Below are 20244 nucleotides of genomic sequence, written 5' to 3'. Positions count from 1 at the left end.
CTGGGGGTTGGGGGGCGTTGGAGTGCACTGGATTGAGAAGAAACCTGGGAATTCAACCAGCCATTATGCCCACTTAAGATGAGAGTACAAAAAAAAAGAAAGAAACGAAAAGAAAGAAAATTGAGGGTAGCAAGGCCCAGATAGATGAAGTGGCATGCTCAAGCCCACAGCTGCTCAGTGCAGGAGTCAGAACGGGGATGCATTCTGATGTGGGTTTTCAGCCTGAGATGGAATTGTCATCTGCTAGTGGTGACTTACATGTGTCTTTGGGGTTGTTTCTGTTCTGAAGGAACCAATTTCCCCTGCCCCTTCCTGTCTTGGGGGCCTTTGCTGCTGGAGGATGGGGAGTACTCAAGTCCATGCAGGTGAACAGATTTGCCTGCTTAACTCGGATCTCAGATTTTCTGAGTTACCCACTCCAAGCAAGGTGTGCTGCTGGGGTGTATCAAATGGATGGGGTCAATGTGATTAATAAAGGCTAAAAGCCAATGTCACAAAGTCATCTTGGCAACTTATGCATTTTCTTTTCTTTTTTTAAATTTTATTTACTTATTTGAGGGAGAGAGAGTGTGAGCAAGAGCGAGCACAAGCCAAGGGAAAGGCAGTGGGAGAAACAGACTCCCTGCTGATCAGGGAGCCCGATGCGGGACTTGATCCTAGGACACTGGGATCATGACTTGAGCCGAAAGCAGAGGCTTAACCATCTGAGCCACCCAGGTGCCCCAACTTCTACATTTTCGTCTTCCACCTGGAGCAACCTCAGGTGAAAATTTTGAAGACTGAATCTCTAAAACTGTGCTTGTGTCTCCTCTTTCACAGGTGTCAGCGTAAAGCTTGGCTTTCGGTGAGTCCTGAGGTGCATGACATTTCCTTGCTGAGCCGGTTACTGCGTGCTGGTGGCTACATCAGGTATGTGTGGGAGAGCCTGTGGGCTGGAGTCTAAACCAAGGGCTCTGCTTCCCTTCACATGTCTCCTTGCCATTTTTCTACACTCCTCATGTGGATAGTGGTAGAAAGAGCCAAGTGGCTGACTCCACGTTTCCAGTGAGGGCCCTTTGTACACAAGTCCTCTGAGCTTGAATGGGATGCTTAGGGCCCTGGCCCTGTGAGAATGGCTATGTGCCAAGCAATGTAGGGTGAGGGTCCCAGGGGTCAGAGGGCCAACAGCTTCTAGTGATTTTCTTCAGTCCTTGATGAAGCAAATGCAGATTTGCAAGGACCTGGATATTCCCACATGTGTCTTCATGAGAGGTTTGAAAATTGTAGCACAATTAAAACAAAATAGGCCTTTTTATATTGGAATACCAATTCCATACACAGACGATCCAACTGAGAGAAAAAATATGTGCCTTATTATGTGAATATTGGGGCATTACTTAAAACTGTTATAAAAATCATCACAAAATGAATAAATAGTATCTATTAATCTTTGCTTTGTATTTATGTGGTGGGAAGATAGCCCTGGTTTGTCTTCTTTTCATGGATTTGGGGCTTAGTAATTAAGAGCAAGACCTTGCTTGTTTAGCAGAAGGAAACCTCAGCCCTGTGTCCCATCTTTCTTCTGCTTCCTAAAATTGTTACCGATAGGTCTTCTACCACTGCTGACTCAAGGACCAGGCACCTGTAAGGAGGTGAAGAGAGTAGCAGGAGAATGAATATCTAGCTTTATGAGATCAGAGAATGCTGCTCTGCTGTTGACAACACCGGGGCAAGGATGGAGAGGGCAGAGGCTCTTGGATGGTTTTCCATGTTTACTAGGTCTCGCCTTGCTCTTCAGCAGGTCCTGATCCCTGAATTCACATGCAGTTATAGAGAAATCTGAGATTTTGTTGCTTCTATAAAGATAATTGGCTTTCAGATAAGGTTAATGCGTCCTATTGAAATAGAGGGGGGAAATGGCAGCTCCGTTCTCTGAACTTCATTTTGGCCATGGTTGGTTGTATACCCTTTGTGGAGAGAAGATTCTATTTGCAAAAAGGCTACTCAGACTGGAGACAACAACTCCAGGCTACATATGACTGTAGCAGACCACGGCAGAGCCCATCCAAGTGCAGATGGGTTCTGTCTGTTTTATTCTGATCTGATTTAAAGAGGCAGTGATTCCTACTTCATATAAGAGGGCTTGATTGGAGAATTAGTTAAAAAAAAGGGGGGGGGGAGAGAGAGAAAGGGATACAGAGAGACATCAGAGTATGGACCAGAATTTACTGAAGTTTTAATGTATTTTATTATTAAGAAGGTATTAGAAAATGCATGGCTAATGATGTCTGGTGTCTTTATACCACGTGTTACATCTTATTCTTCCACTTAGTGGAAATGAATGTTATCACTAATTTTGAAACAAAAGGTGTCTGGTATATACACATTGTTATTGTCTGTGTTTAATATTTTTGGTTTTAGTTGTGACATAGTCTAATTAAGTCACTTTACTGTATTAGAAGTGACATTTTTAATACAATACTAATTTCAAAAGCATATTTATTTTCAGTGTTTGCATTTTATCACCATCAACCTAGTAAGGCAAAGAAACATTGCTGAACAGAGATGATGTGTTTTTAAACATCAGTGGCAGAATTGTGTCCCCAAATGCAGAGATTATCCATATGTACATTTTCATTTCCTCCCTATTTTAATATTAAAATTTCCCCCAATTTCTGACTTGTGTGTATACACAGCCCACCCCTAAAATAATAGTGTGCCTGTTCTAGAATAAAATCATTAATTCAGGAGCTTTAAAAGGCGTTGAGATCTGTCCACGAACATTTTCCCAGAACTTTAAAACAGCAGTCCCTTCTGCGTAAAGATCTTAAGGGACACTGCCGGTCTCTACAGAGGTCAAGGAGAACTGGATCTGCTTCCTCTCGGCTATCTTGAGAGAGAAATCAGCTGTAGCTGCTGCTAGTTATTAATATCCCTGTCTTCTGAGCACAGGGTGCTAAGGAGAAGCCCTAAGGGGTAAAAGAAAAACACAAAAAGCAAACTCACTGGGGATGGGGCATGTTGAAGGGAAGAACAGGGAAAGGATGTCTTCCCCAGGAGGTAATTTATCTTAAAACAGTCAACTTAAAACTCTGAGTGGCCTCTACAAAAATATTAACAAACTCCTAGAAAACCTCAATGTGTGCCACCCCCAGATTCCCCTCTATTTCTAAGAATAAGTCTGCAGGCATCCATGGCAGATAGAGATTCCCATTCACACGGCAAGAGAGATCTCAGAGCCTCAGTAATCTTCTTGGCCAAGGGCAGGGGGTGGGGGAGCTGCATGCCCTCCCCTGGCCAGTAACCCGTGGCTTCTCCCAGAAAACTGGCATGTCGTAAGACCGTTCCCCACCAGCATGAGCAAGACAATACGCAAAAAACCCCTGAAATTGTAAAGTAACCACCTATGGGATAGTTTGGAGCCTTGCTTTGGAGGCTGAGGGTCTGGATTTGAATTCTTTGTGTTAGCAGCTGTGAGCAACTGAGCAAGTTAATTTTGGGGCTCAGTTTCCTTGTCCAGGCAATCGGGGTTGGGATACCCCAGTGGGTTGTTGGAAACTTAAAATAGAGCATGTATGTGAAAGTGTGTTAAACACTAGGCAGCGTGGTGCTCTTGAGGGATAAGAAAGAGTGGCCAGGAGGGGAGGATTGCTGTCGTGATTAGTAGATGGATGCTGACTGAGAGCATCTCTTTTCCAAGCTGAAGCTCTTGGTCAGCCTCTGTGTCTCTGCTTTGCAGGTCAAAACATAGACTTGACTCATTCACCCTGAGTCGATCTTGTCATAGCAGTGGATATGAACCATACTAAAAGAGGCCAGCGGGTGAGGCCAGGACATGTGTATTCATTCAGTGTGGAGATCAACATTGAGAATACTCCCCCATCCCTTCTCTATCCTTTCCTACTATGGAGATGGCTCTGGGCCTACATTAATAACAGATGGCTTTGGTGAGTGGGATTGGGTGGTCTCATAAGCTATTTCAGCCAGTCTATGGGAAGCTGAAGGATTGCCCCCAGTCAGATATCAGAGGTCATCTTCCCAGAGACAGGAGGCCCTGTTTGTCAAAACCCAGGTCTCAGAAACTTAGGACAGTGCTGAGCCAACAGTGGCAAACCAACTCTTGCAATTTCTGCTAGACTGTGAGGGTAGGGACTGGGTCTGTTTTGTCCACCACTGCATTTCCAGTGCCCAGCATGGTGCTTGACACAAAGCAAGTGCTTAATAAACTGCTGTGGGATGAGAGAAGGAACGGAAATCTCCTGTTTTTAAAGTCTCCACATGGAACTTTTAAATGTGTACTTTTATCTTACTTTAGACTGCAGATGACTTTTTGAGACATCCCTAATTAGAGCATGAGCACTCTCATAAACTCTCAGGTAGTTATTGTGCGAAGAACTTGTATATACACCTTGTGTGTGCTATTGCTTACCCTCCTCAGTTTCCAAGGGCTACGTTCTCTGCACTGATCGGCGAATCAGGGTAAGCCCTATCTAATGCCAGGGAGCCATCCTCAAAGTGCCACAAGGTTCTGCAACCCAGTCGGAAAACATGCCTGAAAAGGCCAACAGGCAACAGTGAGTTGAAAGACCCTTGGGGGGGCCTTAGTGGCTCAGTCGGTTAAGCATGCAACTCTTGATCTCAGCTCAGGCCTTGATCTCAGGGGCATGAGTTCAAGCCCTGCATGGGGCCTATTTAAAGAAAGGGAGGGGGACCTGGATCAAGAAAGTGAAACATAGACCAAGACGAAGTAGTCACCCTGCACTCTTACAACCATAGGAGATGTTTGGGAAGGTAGTAGCAGTCCACCTTTTGTAGTGTGAGGTAAAGGTGGAGGCTTAGAATAATCATAGATTTTCATTGCCATGGGCAGAGAACGTCCCTGACTTTCTTCCTATACTCAATCACCAAGGCAAATAGACTGTAAGTCAGGAAGCAAATAGTTTGAGGAGGAAAATATTGGGTTGATGTGTTAGAAGAATCTGGGACTTAAGATGTCTTCTTTCACAGGTATTTTCCACAAGAGTTAGTGATGAGGAAATAGGGAATGAAAGGATTTTAAAAACAAAAATAAAATCTCCTTTCAAACCATAAGGACCAATTAGAAATACAAGGCCTAAGATGAAACATTTAGTTTGGGGGAAAAAAATTCTTCTAATAATGCCCTTTAATCAGGAATTCACCTACTGCACCAAAATATAAATATTCCCCAGATAAAATTACTGGTATTTTGTGGTTCTCACTTGAATCGAAGGTCATTCCGGTAAATGGTATCAGAAGAGTCATGGTGAGTCAGCATGCCAGAGGCAGATCTGCTTATCTTGACTCCATAACACTGATTTTTATTCATCCTGAAATTCATGGAAGAATATTCTCTCACATTCTTTATTCCTTGAAGATTTCCTCATTTCATTGGAAAATGTTGCATCTTACTATTGGAGACAGTGGCTTTCCATTTAATTTGAGAGAGTGGCATTTTCTTATGCGGTCTACCTGCAGCTCTGCTCTCCACAGAGATGGAAGCATGGAGGAGGTGGGTGTCGAGGAGACATTTAAGAATAAACAACAGTGCTAAGAGAAGCAAAGGGTAGCAAGTTGGAGGGAAGGTACCAGGAAGGCAGGATGGGAGATACATGGACTGATTACTAACCTCTCTCTGTTCATACACGAAGATTTTGTTGTAACGTTCCTCCAAAGTGGGATTTTATTGGATCACCTGGTTCTTTGTGAATTTTTGATAACAAAAAGAGACTTCGAATCTTAGAATTAAACATTGTAATAATGGAACGTAATTGTCTTAATATATATGTAGTTGTATTGCTGAGTTCTTCCTCTGTATATATTTGGCAGATTATGATTCAGTCTTGTATCCCTGTAGTTGGCAGGAATAGAAGGGTCTCTGTATGCAGCTGGCAGATAAGGCGATATGTTCTAAAGAAAGGAATGGTCTGCCTTGTCACTCCCTGGATTAGGGGTATACATAAGAAGAGGTAACCAGATACCTGGTAGCAAGACCCCAGGTAGGGCCCTTCTGGATGGCCTCGTGGCCCTATTTAATTTATAAACCCAAATTCCTCCCATTTTGTTATAAAAAGTAATCTGTCATCCCACAGCGTGGTGGTCAGAAAATATTAATTGGTGATAAGACCTATTTACATGTAAAATAGTTAATCAAACTCATGTAATTTTTAAGTTCCTAAATATCACCAAGACATAAAGTCAAGTTTAGTTTTTCATTGTTTAGATTGTCCATGCTGAGTATGCATGCACACCATATATTTTATATATACACTAAGTAGGTCTTACTAAAACAGCAACAGATTCAGCTACTAACTTGCATAGACTAAACAGATGTGGGGGAAAAAATAAATAAATAGAGGTGGGTTTCATTTAGGAAAGTGCTTGGTGCCTAAGTCAAGTTTCTGGAAAGCAGGAGTGAATATAATTACTTGAGCCCTGGAACAGCTGCTAGGGTGTTGGGGTTATCTCTGCCCTCGTGACCCATTTAAAGGAAGGAAATGAGCTGGAGATGTGACTTAGCAGTTTTCTTTCCCAACACTGAGAGCTAATATGTCTCTTGTGGATGGAGCTATAACTGGAATGGTAAAATTTTTTCCTACTTTCTTTTGGGGGAAATGTCCTTAGAATATATGTCAGTTTTTTTTGTTTGTTTGTTTGGTTTGGTTTTTTGGTTTTATGTTCATAGATGAAGTAAACTTGATATGCTCCCTCCTAGCTAAGCAAATATATGCCTGCATATTAGAAAGCTTCATTTTGTCTATCTCTGGGAATGACAGCATATTCTGTTAGGAAGGCCTTAAAATGAGTAGCTAATGCCAGAAAATATGACCCTCTGGCAAGCAAGAGTGGTAAGAATTAACACATAATAATAGCCATCTGTGGAAGGAACTTATCTTAAAAGTATAACTCAAGGCTGTATTTTTGGGAGAGAGGTGTGAGGAACTGTTTTGTATCTTAATTGTGGTGGTAGTTACACAACTCTATTTGTCAAAACTCCTAGAACTCAAATGAATTTTACAGTATATAAATTAAAAATAAGTTTAAAAATATAAAAGAAACATACCCCAAAATGCTACTCTGCACAGTATTATAAAAAGAGTAACTGAGGATATTTGGGAAATATCAGTCAAGGCGAGCAGACTCCACCCTCTATTCAAGTCTTATCTTTGGAATGCATCCAATAATATGCATAAGGTATATGAAGAGGGGAACTCGGTTACAAGTATTTGATGATCTTAATTATTGCTCTTTCCAAAGGGGAGACTTTGAATATGGCAGATATACTAGTTTTGTTTGTTTGTTTGTTTTGTTGTTGTTTTGTGGGTTCTTTTGTATGTTTTCTATTCAGCATGAATATTATGGGGGCAGGGATTGTGCTTTAAATTACACTTCAAGGTCTAATTTTTGGCCCTGATTGCATATTCAGGAAATAATCTTCCATTATTTCTCTAGCATCTTTGAAACCTAAGTGTACCATCAGTGGTCAGGATAATTTCTGGTCATTAGGAAAGATATTTCTCCCCCTTGTAAATCAATAGATTGGTATTGACATGCAGGTCCACAAATAACTCTTGTGAATGAATCATTTCCTCTAAGAGTGATTAACAGAATGCTTTTATGAAATGGAACACATGAATGTCCAAACCCACAGACTAAATCCTGAGTCATGGCAGCCCCACCAGGCACTGCTATCCCATGAAGTCTACCTGAACAGTCAGCTGCCTTCTTTCTTTGATACCTTTCACTGGGTATATAAGCCAGACTGTTCCAAGATTGTATAGGGCAAGAGGTAGAGAGAACCTCACCTACTAGAGGCTTTATGGAGACATACAGGTGAAACTTCCCTTTCTATCAGAGCTGGAAGAAAATTTATCACTTCTCTGATGTTTATCACATTTATCTGTTTGACTAATTGATCAGTTCCTGTGTTGCTAGTCACCTTTCTGTGTGGGTAGGCATCTTATATTTCTAAAATCTGGTTAGAAAGTCAGAGACTTGCCTGGTGCGTTATCTGTTGTTAGGATCCAATAATTGTGTGGAAATTGATTTAACAAGTCCCATGTTTATTTTGCTCTTGCTCCCTGATCCCTATTCCTACCCGAAAGAAGGAATAACTGGTTGACAAGTCCTGTCCCAGTCCATCCCAGGCCAACTTCCCATCAGTAAACTGCCAAGAACAACTCTGGTGAGAAAGTTGGTTTAGCTGAGGTGTAGCAATGCCTAAGGTTTTCTTTCCAGAAACATGGCCCCCTTTGCTTCATGTGGGTGCAGGATCCTTAGCCAGTGTGCGCCATATTCCTTTGACCTGAAAGGTGGAATTCAGTCCTGTTACACTGAAATAATTATGAATGAATGTGGGAGGGCTCTGGAAATGCCAAGTGATCAAATGCCACTGAGCCTCTGAGGGAGGGTGTCACCCTAGAGTAGAACATGCCCATGTTCTAGCAAACAATATCCCAGGAGGGCAGGCCACCACAGTTTCTGTCAGTCACTCCATAACTGCAAGTTCCCTCATGATCTGCTGGGCAAATGTCCATTCGTTTTGTGGAAATGCCCACCCTAATGGGCAAATGGATCTGTGACCTCACCCTTTCTTTATATTTTCATGTAGAGAAAATTCCTGCTCTATTTCTTTCTGTCTTCTGATGAGTGATCACGTTTCATCCTGGATACCAATTTTCCCCTCACACTTTTTAGTGTAAGATCTTCTGTTTCATATTGATTTTTCTACTGATTCTGCTCACTAAAAGCATTCTTGGAAAATACATATATTTATATGTAATTATTTCCTCATATACTTGTACCCTTTGTCTGTCTCTGGAAGGAAATACAAGAATCTGGTAATACTTGGTTGCCTTGGAGGAGGAAGACTGTATGACTGGTGGAGGAAGGCTTGGGAGTCCGGCAGTCGAGTTACCAGTTCAGGATGGACCATTGCCATCATAGTCTATAGACGTGGGAAGGTGCCCTGTGGGTGTGGAGTTCCCTGGGTAGAGAGGAAACTTTTCATCGTATACCCTTTCAACTTAGACTTTCGCACACTGTGACTGACTTAGCTATTCAAATACTTGCACTAAAAATTAAAAATTCATATTGGCTTTCAAACAGCAAACATTTAGATAAAATTAGACTTGGGATCCCCTTCCTTTTGAGTGCTGAAGAATTCTCTGGAAGCATTTCTGTGGACTCCTCAAGTTTTCTGCCGAAGGTTTTTTGATGCCCCTGGCAAAGTTAATCCGGATTTAGACTTTGGGCACGCACCTTTATGACCCAGGGAAGTAAGCATAAGCAACCGCAAAGACTCAGACATGGAGAAACCTCCCAAAAGCATTCACTCAGGAAACCCCTTCAAGTGCTTTCTTTGTGCCTGCACTGTGTGGGAGCCAGAGGACAATGTCTAATTAGCCCAATGCTAACTTCAAAGAACTCACTGTCTGGGAGAAGAAACTGACAGACAAACGTGGAGAAAAATATTCTAGGAACTACAATAGAGGATTCTTGAACTGGCAGGTTGATTTGCTGGATATGAGAGAATAAGAAGCAGAATGGAATTTCTTTGACATAAAATATTTTCTTTCAAGATATTCCTTTATTTCCTTTTTTATCATTAAAACTTCCATTAGAATAGCAAGAAACAGATGGAGGATTATCTGTGAATGTGAGGGAAGTGAGGAAAACTACTCTTTTCCCCAACCAGTGCCCCAGTGTCCACTAGCCATGGATCCTGCAGAACAGAGGAAGACTTCGGTGACTAGAAGAGTGGGCTAACCTTTGATGAATGGCATTAAGAAAACCAGGTGTCTATGAGACAAAAATACACTCAACCTTGGAAGTTCAGATTATGTGAAGATTCACAATAATTACAGAATCACACACTGCAAGTATGACTGATCCAGTTTCTCCACCCTACCCATTCCTGAGTTTTTCCTGGCTCCTTCCCCAGTGCTGAGAAGGAACTTTGGGACACTAAGGATGAGACCCTTGGAATATCAGGCCCTAAGGTAATTAAGTTGCTTAAATCTTCTTCCAGGGTAAAAGTCCAATCCTGTTTATGCCACTGCATAAAACATCAGAGCACAAGCGTGCTGCAGCTCTCAGACAGAATGAGTCCCTCCTTCCTCTCGGCTCCCACGGTCTATGCCCACACCTGTCATGCGGATTCCTCCCAGAGCACCACAACAACCTGCTTCCCCACGTCACTGTGATCCCCTTGAGGTCCTGACTAATTCCTACACTTCTGAGTCTTCATAGCTTTGTACAATGACTGGCACTTACCAACAGTTTTAATTGAGACATTTTCAAATTGCAGTAATTTTCTAGTCATAAAATGATCTTATTCTGTTCATTAGCACTACCTAGTAGATAAAACTACAAAAACAAAGTCTGCAGAGTTCTTTCTCTTTTCTTTCTACTTCCCTTCTAACAAATAGACAATGCTTTTTTGCTGTTGTTTAGGATTAGTCATCAAAAGGAACATAATTTGTTTTTAGATGTGGTTCATCTTGCTTATTAGTCACAAATGTATTTTATATTCTAATCTGTTCTAATGATCTGCCAAGTGTTGTGTTTAGAGAATGGCCCTGGAAAGCAATGCTCACATGCCCAAGAAGGAGCCCATTCATATTAGAATCCATCACTTCGAATCTAACTTATCTCTTTTCCATACCTCAGGTACTTATTACATTAGAATGTAATAATACTCCAAGATTTGTAATTGCCTCAACATGTCTCATTCTAGCATTTTTGTCAGTTTCTCCCTTTATTATGTTCTCTCCCATAAACCTCAAATTCTAACTTTATGTAAAAAATAAAGAAGGAAGGAAGGGAAGGAGGGAGGGAGGGAACCAAGAAGTCAACTTGCCGACACCTTCCACATTGACCAGGCATTGTTGGGTGGTTGCTAGAAAATCTTGTTCACTGTTTCTTAGAAATGGCTATTAGCTTCTCTCTTTGTTTCCATTACCGGAGCGAGGACTGTATTCTGAGTGCCCACTTCACTCCTAGGTTACTTTCAACAGTTTCCATCCACTCTTCCAGACCTTTTTTCTCCTTCTTTAAAAATTTCTTGAATACCAGTGTCAATTTCATCTTCTAAAAAGTTGTCACTTTTTCTAAGACAGCTCTCTGTTGAGGAACCAACAACAATAGTGTATAGACAGTGCTATACACAGCATGTAGAGCTGGTTCGTTGCTGTTCCAATATTCATTTCTCCTTCTTCCTTTGGAAACAGAACCCCGATTTTGCTTGTGGTGACAATGTGCCCAGCCAAAGTTCTAGCCTTTTCAGACATCCCTTCAGTTAGTGGTTATCTAGTGCCTCAGTTCTGCCCAGTGAGATGTAGGCAGCTGGGGGCTAGGGATTTCTGAGAAAGCTCTTGCATTCCTAATACAGAAACTACCTGCTTTATCTTTTCCTTTTTAAATTCTTTCTGCCTAAAGTGTGGATATGAGGTTGGAGGTGGAGTGGTCATATTGCAACCATGAAACAACAGGTTAATGACAATGATTCCCACAAAGTGTAGTAGAGGGGAAGAGGGCAATTGTCAGTATGAAACTTCAGTTACCCTCTTGGTGCCCGTCTTCTTGTTACTTGACAAAATGAATCCTTTACTTCATTAAGAAAATGTATTCAGAGTTCTGTGGCTTACAACTCAACAATCCCTACCTGATGCGCAGAGCAATGTAAACTCCTCTCCCTGACTTTCAGGTCCTTTAAAACAGATCCAACTCAGTTTCCCTTCTTGCTTAAATCCTCTCAGCCCTGATGAGACTATGCTTTCACTACATGGAGCAAACTGATTTCTACCTCCTGGCCTTTGTTTAGACTGGTCAGCTGTCCAGGAATATTCTTTCCATTGATCCATCCCATTTTCCAGGCTTCCTCCTGGAAACTTTTCCACCCTACCCTTATGCCCAATTTTCCTTCCTTCCTTCCTTCCTTCCTTCCTTCCTTCCTTCCTTCCTTCCTTCCTTTCTTTCTTTCTTTCTTTCTTTCTTTCTTTCTTTCTTTCTTTCTTTCTTTCAAGATTTATTAATTTATTTGAGAGAGAGTGCCTGTGAGTGGAGAGGGGAGGGGCAGAGGGAGAAGTAGAGAAAGAATCTCAAGCAGACTCCCCACTGAGCACGGAGTACCACTCAGGACTCTATCTCAGGACCCTGAGATCATGACCTGAGCCAAAAACAAGAGTCAGATGCTTAACCATCTGAGCCACTCAGGTGCTCCTCCCTTCTTTCAAATCCTGTTGTATCACCCCACTGAGCCCTGGGTTAAATAGAGTATTTTTTTCTTTACTGCACTCTGGTTCTTTCATGGTTAGGTTTTGTTTTCCTGTAAGCCCCTTTCAGCCTGGAATTCATACCCTTCTGTCTCCCATTGTGCTTTGCGCGGTACTAATTGCCATGAAGTTACTCAATCCAGAGCTGTTGCCTGGTTGGGATTCTTTTACTATGCACTGCTGTACCTGCTTTTTAAAACACAGTTGTTTGTGGCTTTAAGAGGACACGTGAGTTTCGGTTGTATTTCCATCTAGTAAGTTAATGTTACCATCGATTGCTGGTTCAGATTCAGTATGGATTTGCCAGTTGGAGATATTTGCAGCAGCAAACATTATCATTGTGGGTTATTAGTTCCTGTGAGCATTATGCTGAAGTCACACGTTGTTGATAGAACATTGCTGACATTGGAGATCAACCTCCAGGCCCTTAAATATGGGTTTTCAGCATCAAGGGAACGTGAGATTAGGACTCTTTGGAGCCCATTTCTCCCTGTCTCAGAAGCACAACAAAGGCCAGTTAAAAGACTCAGCTTGGCTGAAAGGCCACAGATATGCTGTCAGGTTCCTGTGCTGAGCTGGGGCTAGGCTGCCACAGTGGGCCAAGCCAGCTCCATACTCTCCTCAGAGAGTGGCATTCCTTGTGTTCTGCTGAATGCAAAGAAAGAAAGGAGGGAGAAGAGGGGAAAAAACCACCTCTGATTAAACTTCTGGGGGTTTAGTTACTCTTCTGTGAAAAGGAAATAATCACTGAACTTAAGTGGTGGACAGTTCTGTGTTCTTTCTTAGACACTTCAACTGTGAAAAATGAAAAGGACAGCAGAGGGAGGGGTCCCAAATTCAGAAACGAGGGTTATTCTATTTTCCCAACTTTCTTTTTTTTTTCTAAAGATTTTATTAATTTTGGAGAGAGAGCATGGGGGGAGGGAGAGGGAGAGGGAGAGAGAATCCCAAGTAGACTCCATGTTGAACCCGATGTGGGGCTTAATCCCACAACCCTGAGATCACGACCAAGCTGAAAACAAGAGTTGGACGTTCAAGAAACCAAGAATCGGTCACTCAACTGACTGAGCCACCCAGGCACCCCTAATTTCTCAATTTTCTATATTTTTCTTCAAGGAGATATAACCACATTAATATTCTTACTTTCTTCCCCTTTGTCTCAAACATATACATGCATATACCCACAAGCCATGTAAAGCTGTCTTTTATGTAATTTGTTGTATTCTTGGTGTCTGCTACATTAACAAATATAGGCATTATGGAACACAGTATGGAGGTTCCTCAAGAAATTGAAAATAGAACTGCCGTATGATCAGCAATCTCACTTATGGGTATGCATCCAAAGGAACTGAAACTATTATTGAAGAGATACCTTCACTCCCATGTTTATTGCAGCATTACTCACAATAGCCAAGAGGTGGAAACAACCCAAGTGTCTGTCAATGGATGAATAAATCAAGAAACTATATGTAATGTTATATTATTCAGCCTTAAAAAAGAAGGAATCCTGACATTTGTGACAACATAAATGGAGCTTAGGACATTCTGCTAAGTGAAATAAACCAGACAGAGAAAGATAAATACTGGATGGCATCACTTATATGTGGAATCTAAAAAAAAAAAACTTGAACTCATAGAAACAGAATGTAGAACAGTTGTTGCCAGAGGCTTGGGCGTGGGGGAAATGGAGGCTGGTAAAAGGGTATGCAGTTTCAGTTATACGGTGAAAAATCTGAGGATCTAATGTAAAACATGGTGACTATAGCTGATAACATTGCACTATATATTTGAAATTTGCTAAAAGAGTAGAACTTAAATATTCTCACCAAAAAAAGAAAAAAAGGTGCTAAATATGTGGGATGAATGATGTGTTAATTAACTAGTTGGGTTAATTTCACAAGGTATATGTGTATCAAGTCATCATGTCGTTTAGATATCTTACAATTTTATTTGCCAATTATACCTTAGTAAAGCTGGAAAAAAATGGGGAAGTCTCTTCAAAGATACATCCTTCTAATACCTTAAAACATCAGCAGAAGTGTGTCTTATTAAATAATAATCCCTATTCTTAGACTAAGTATGACTTTGTTATTTGTTGACTTTTTTATTTGGTATATTAATCTCTTTTTTAAAAAAAATTAGCGAAACAAACAAAAATGATTGGGAACATGAAACAATCATTTCTTTTGGGATAGACCTTGGGGCTAATGCCCACAGGACCCATTTATAAAAGTCTGTGAGTTGCTTTGGGGCCACTCTGAGGAGTCTCAGTGCTGCTTGGTAAAAACTCCACTGGGCAGTCTTGATGGACAAGGACAGAGTCCAAGTTTATGAGCAGCAACACTGAGGTTTGCGGAACTCAAAGGATTCCTTGGAGCCTCGAGGGCTCGGGAGTGTTTTCCAGACTGCCTACACAGATTGACCACTGATACATTTATTGTTCACCTCAGGCAAGGCACATGGCAGTGAGGAGAGGGGATTCTCCTGCAAAGATGTGTAAGACACAGTGCGTTTCCTCAGGAAGCTTGTCACCTAGTTGAGGAAACAAGCTAGAGATTGTAGGATCACAGACTGTCTGAGTTGGAGGGGACCTAAAAAGTCTAAAATGTAATTACGCCACATTATAAGTCTCTTAACCATTCAGGGTCTTGTTTTCCACATTTATGAAACAGTGCTGATTACCACCTACCTTAGTAGTGAATTGATTGAGATAATGTATCTTATAGAGTGCCTGCACATAAAAAGTATAGTTCAGTCTGTTTTTAGTATTATCATTATTACAAGTCAGTAAATTATGTTCAATAATGATGCTGATGATAGGATATCACTTCAGAGTGGGGCACTCAATTAATAGTGGGTGAAAGGGAAAGAGGGAGGGGGCATGCTGGCATACTGAGGAAAGGATGTGCCCTGTGAGTCCACTTAGGGTTACAGTGATTGATCTGGGCTTCCCAGTGAGGTCTCCCATGGTGCATCAGTCTATAGAAACTGGGCTCATGGGACACAGTGACACTAATTGTGCTGAACAAGAAGCAGGCATCTAACTACAGCCCTGTCACTAGCCCTGAGTGCTAACAGAGCTTACCACAAGCAAGCAAGGAGAGTAGGACCCACAGTGATGATGTCCTGACCATTCTAAAGTTACATAATCTCCCATCCTCCAGCTCTTTCACGGTTCCACGCTTTATTTTCCAGGGGCAGTCAGCAAAAATCTTTGCCGTTCATTTATTTGTTCTCTCTTACTCCACTAGACCATAAGTTCCATGAGACCAGCTCCTTGCCTGTTCTATTCACAACTGTACCTGCCGAGAAGAGTACCCTATACATAGTTGGTTAGCACATGGGAATCACTTGGGAACTTTTAAATGTATAGTACCCATCCACCCCCGCACCTAAAAACAATGCCATGCCCAGACCCCTCCCCAGATTTAAATTATATCAGGATCTCTGGGGGTGCGGACGAGACATTGGTGTATTTTAAGAGCTCTGTAGGTGATTCTCAGCCACCCAAGACTAAGAACTACTTCAGGGAGGCGTGAGATAAACCTCTGTTCTGTATCAATGCCAGAACCTCTATAGTAAGGGAAAGGGCCTGGGGTGGTAGAGGAAGGATTCTGATGGAAGAAGCCCTGTGACATGCAGTCATCCTTCCCTTTCTTCCACACAATCAGGCTACTAGGGTTGGGGTATCAGGGTGAAAAGATTCTTTTCTGTGACAAGGCTGAGCAGATGATGGCCCATGCAATGGCCATTTTGGGGTCCAGGTAATCCACAAACAGAAGCATCCTGGGCAGGTCATGCTGTACCTGTGGGGGGGTACCACCAGTGCATCATTTGAGTGCATATGAGTCTCAGACTAGAGAAATTTCCCCACCCCTTTTTCTCCTGCCAAGCCCCAACCTACCCCAAGGCCCTGCCTAGCCACCTGCTAAGAAGCTGGGCTACAGATTTGGTCCCCCATAGGGATGGCTCTTGGCTCTTCTAACCTGCAAAGCTTGACAATGCGGAAGAGAGTACAAGAAGGTTTCTCCCTTCATGACTGACACTTGTGAAAGGTTGAGCTGTGGGATTTTTTTTTCTCACTTCTCTCTTGGAAATCACCTCCATATGCTGATTGGACTGTAGGAAAAGACTTCTTCTTTACATTGAGAAAGCATTTCCCATTACATTTAGGAAGCAAAGTGGAGCTGCTGTTTTTTTCAGCTTCCTTAGTGGCTTTTAATGCCATTTGTCAAGCTTGATTGTCTTTGAAAAAAAAAAACCAACTTTTCATTTGGGAACAATAAGTGACTAAATGCAAAATCTTCCCTTGTACTTTGGTTGATAGTTCACACCTTTTAGAATATCTTGCTTGTATTTATAGAAAGAAACAGCTGATACTATTGACATGTATTTCCATTAAAATGCCTCATCCAATTCCCCCTCTCCCAGCTAGGATACATAGACTATTGGAAAATATTCAATGACACTAACCCAAATGTCTATATTATGTGTAGAGGAAAGGTAGAGAGAGTATGCATCTAATATCCCGAAAGCTGAGCTAATGGCATTGAAATGGCTGCCCTTAAGAAAGCCGTTGTGGCCGGAAAAGGTGACTATTTTAGGTGTTGTTGATATCTGCAGGGGGTCTGATGGCTTTGAAACTGGGGTTGAACAAACAGGTTTTTTGTCCCTGGGTCAGGGTGAGTTTTACACAGGGGACTTTGCTATAAATCAAAGGGATTATGAGTAAAATCATAGCTATCATTAACCAAGGACTCACCATATGCAAGGCTTTGACATGGATTATCTCCTTCAATCACTACTATTCCTATTTTACAGAAAAGGAATTTGAGGCACAATTATTATAAATTATTTGTCTAAGGTCACATAGCTGAAAGTAGCAGCTCTTACCCAGGTATTGGTAAACTTTTACTTAAAAAGGGTCAAAGAGTAAATATTGTTGGCTCTGTGAGGCTTACAGTCTCTGTTGCTACTATTCAATCCTGTTGTCATAAGGAAAGCAGCCATAGTAGCCATGTCAACAAATGGGAGTGTGTGTGTTCCAATAAAACTTTATATACAAAAACAGGTAGTAGGCTAGCTTAGGCCTGGGAGCCATAGTTTGCCAACTCCTGCTCTTTGCATGACACTGAGCTCTGTCTTGAAACCTGGTGCTGGACTCTTATTTTAAAACCCTCTTTCAAGATCTTTTACATTTACATATGGGCTATTGCAAACACTAATCAAGCCTACTTACACAATGGCCTACTGGGCGAATAATTGAGTTTTTTGATGAATCATAATCCTCATTGCCAGCAGCACTCTAAATGTTACGATGGGAAAGGGCTTTTAGATGAGCAGGGTTATAAACCACACAAGGACTCTTCAGAGGAAAGCTTCCACGTGCATCTTAGGTCTCAGGAGTTTGGAAGCCAGCATGGTAGAAGAGGAGTTCGGTTCCTGCAGCACCCACTCTGCGCCAGGCCCTGAAAAGGGGATCTGCGTGCTCTGCCTTTCCTGAGAGGGTCTTTATAAACTGCTCCTTCCGTGCAAGTTTCAAGGTGGCCCTCAAAACCATACACCAACAAGATCAAAGAACTGAAGGAGATGGAGCATTATATAACTTAATCCTCACATCGATCCTGCAAGACCGTTGCTCCATTTTATAGATGAGAAACAGAAACTCAGAGGGAAGTCACTTGCCTGAGGCTGAAGAGCAAATAACTGGCTGCGTTAGCATTTCATCCCAGATGAGCCCACTTTCTTTGCCTGTACCCCTTCCGTTAGGCCACGCTGCCCCTTTTTAGTGGACCACACACCTCACCTTGCTTCATAACTCAATCATAAACTCACTTAAGTTTGGAAAGTCAGTTGCATTTGGTATTCTATTTACTTCTAGTCTGTAGAGAGGAGACTAGGAAACCTTGGTGCACCCTACTTGCTTCACATAGTTGCTGTCATAACCAAACAAGGTAGAGCATCTGAAGGATACATGCAAAGGGTGACAATGAATGTGCAGCGACGGCATCTGTCAGGGAACTGGTCATAGCTGTGGTGAGGCAGGCCCCTTCACCTCCTCACCACATCGCTGGCCACTGAAAGTATTCCCCGGCACCCAGGGGACCCTGGCCACTGAATCATTTAGATTGCCCAAGTCTGGGAAGGAATAGGCCCCCAAAAATCCCCTGAAATCAACCCAAAGCTCAGGAACTAGGAAAAGGTTACAGAATAGTCATCCAGTTTCTTGTCACATAAGTGACTCTTGTAAGCACACACATTAGTGTCATTGCTGTCCCCCCCTCAAACTGCATTCACCCTACTTCTATGCCTCTACTTTCACAGTGGCTATTTTCTCCTCAGGATGAGGGTAAATCCAAACATATCTTCCAGACTGATCCCCTACCCAGTTGTTTCAACAACATGGTAGGGAAAGATTATACCAGCTTCATTCAAAGCCTGAAGCTCCAACTCATTGGGAAGAGGGCTTTCATGTGTCTTTGCCTTAAATCTGCAACCTATTAAAGCCCTTGGCCAAAAAAAAAAAAAAACCAAACAAAAAAAAACAAAAAACTAGGAAAGTTTGATTATATAAGGAAAAAAAAATCCTGTATGTCAAAAATCACATAAAATTGGGGCTCTGGGTGACTCAGGTCGTCTAAGCATCTGCCTTTGGCTTAGGCCATGATCCCAGGGTCCTGGGATCAAGCCCCACATCAGGCTCCCTGCTCAGCAGGGAGCCTGCTTCTCCTTCTCCCCACCCCACCACTCATATTCTCAAATAAATTTAAAAAATCTTATTTAAAAAAATTAAAAAGGAAATGGCAGACTGGTAAAATAATTGCAACATATGACAGAGAAACAGTATCATTTGATATCTAAGAGCTTCTGCAGATCAGTCACAAATGTGACTACTTAAAGTGGAAAATTGGGCAAAAGCCATCAAAAGGGAATGTACATGAACAGTTCTAAAGACAGATCTAAAAAAAAAATTTTTTTTTTTTTGGCTAGTTTCAAGTAACACCAGAAATCCAATTCTCATGGAATCGCCAGTAATATAATTGTTTTGACAAAACATACAGGATCATATCTGCCATTCGTAAGTTGTGTGTGTGTGTGTGTGTGCCTGGGTGTGTGTAATCTCTGTATAAGCCCACACCTGCCTGAGGCAACTTAGATGGTGGAAGAGAATGGCACCAGAGACAAGGATTGGACCGAGTTTCAGATTTAAAATTTATGAAAACACCGTATACAAATACAACCAACATTTCAAGTCTGAGAATTTGCGCAAAGGGAGAAAGAAACACGTATATATTTAGGGAGGAAGATGGAGCAGCCTCACAAACTCTTGTTTTGCGACGGTATCTGGAATGAAGTATACAAGGCCCTAGGCTCATCTAAGGCTACAGTCACACAGGAAGAAAATCCATTCATGAAACTAAATTGTCTTAATGCAAACGGCATTTCATGAGGAGAGACTACAACCAAAGTGTGAAGGACATTTTCCAAATCAACATTAAAGTGTGAAGAAATAGTGTGGATCTAAATTGAGTAAGAATTGTGTTACAAATTGATGAGGTGGTGAGGAAAAGCCAGCTAAGATACTGACAGGCTTACTCGAAGAGTCTGAATGCTACAAGACCGAATCTGGAAGATTCTGGCTAAAGATTATTTCCTTGGAAGGGTTAGCCAAAGAAAGAATTCTTGACGGGCTTCGCCACAGGTTTTTGTCTGTTTCTTGGAGCTTTTTGACTTTGAGCAGTTGGGAATAACTTGGTTTTAGTTGATCAGTCTGTCTCTGTCTCTTTCTCCCGCTCCCCCATTCTCCATTACCAGCAACAGGCTGATTCTCTTAGATTATTAACCTTCTCTGGCTTTCTAATAAAAAGGGTACATTTGACAGATAGCGTCATTTAATGGAGTATTTGGGAAATAACCCCTTCAAGTTTTCATGTTCATTCGTGCTGATTGAAAAAATGCTGGAGCTAACAAC

At 41.8% G+C, this 20244-nt stretch overlaps 1 protein-coding gene and 1 long non-coding RNA gene across 8 annotated transcripts in view; one reads left to right on the top strand and one right to left on the bottom strand.

Moving 5' to 3' along the window:
• The window catches only part of LOC148110069 (uncharacterized), a 245774-nt gene that overhangs the window by 13797 nt on the left and 211733 nt on the right, over positions 1-20244 (top strand). For 3 of the 4 annotated variants that reach the window (XR_015724481.1, XR_015724478.1, XR_015724479.1), the window contains one exon: positions 820-909. This is a non-coding gene — a long non-coding RNA (uncharacterized LOC148110069). Of the gene's footprint in view, positions 1-819; positions 6580-8821; positions 10777-20244 lie in introns of those variants that run through there. The other variant, XR_015724480.1, reaches the window with a different exon arrangement.
• Positions 1-20244, bottom strand: part of ZNF366 (zinc finger protein 366) — a 69088-nt gene that overhangs the window by 21572 nt on the left and 27272 nt on the right. The window contains exon 1 of one of the 4 annotated variants that reach the window (XM_087862083.1): positions 5220-5322. The exons of the other annotated variants lie outside the window; for them this stretch is intronic. Coding sequence (XP_087718209.1) covers positions 5220-5262 — 43 coding nt within the window. The 5' untranslated portion in view covers positions 5263-5322. Of the gene's footprint in view, positions 1-5219; positions 5323-20244 lie in introns of those variants that run through there. 4 annotated transcript variants of the gene reach the window in all.

Source organism: Ursus americanus, chromosome 5 (assembly GCF_024610735.1).
Source record: "Ursus americanus isolate L20-20 chromosome 5, mUrsAme1.1.p, whole genome shotgun sequence".
Taxonomy (NCBI): domain Eukaryota; kingdom Metazoa; phylum Chordata; class Mammalia; order Carnivora; family Ursidae; genus Ursus; species Ursus americanus.
This window is presented reverse-complemented; position numbering and strand designations above follow the sequence as displayed.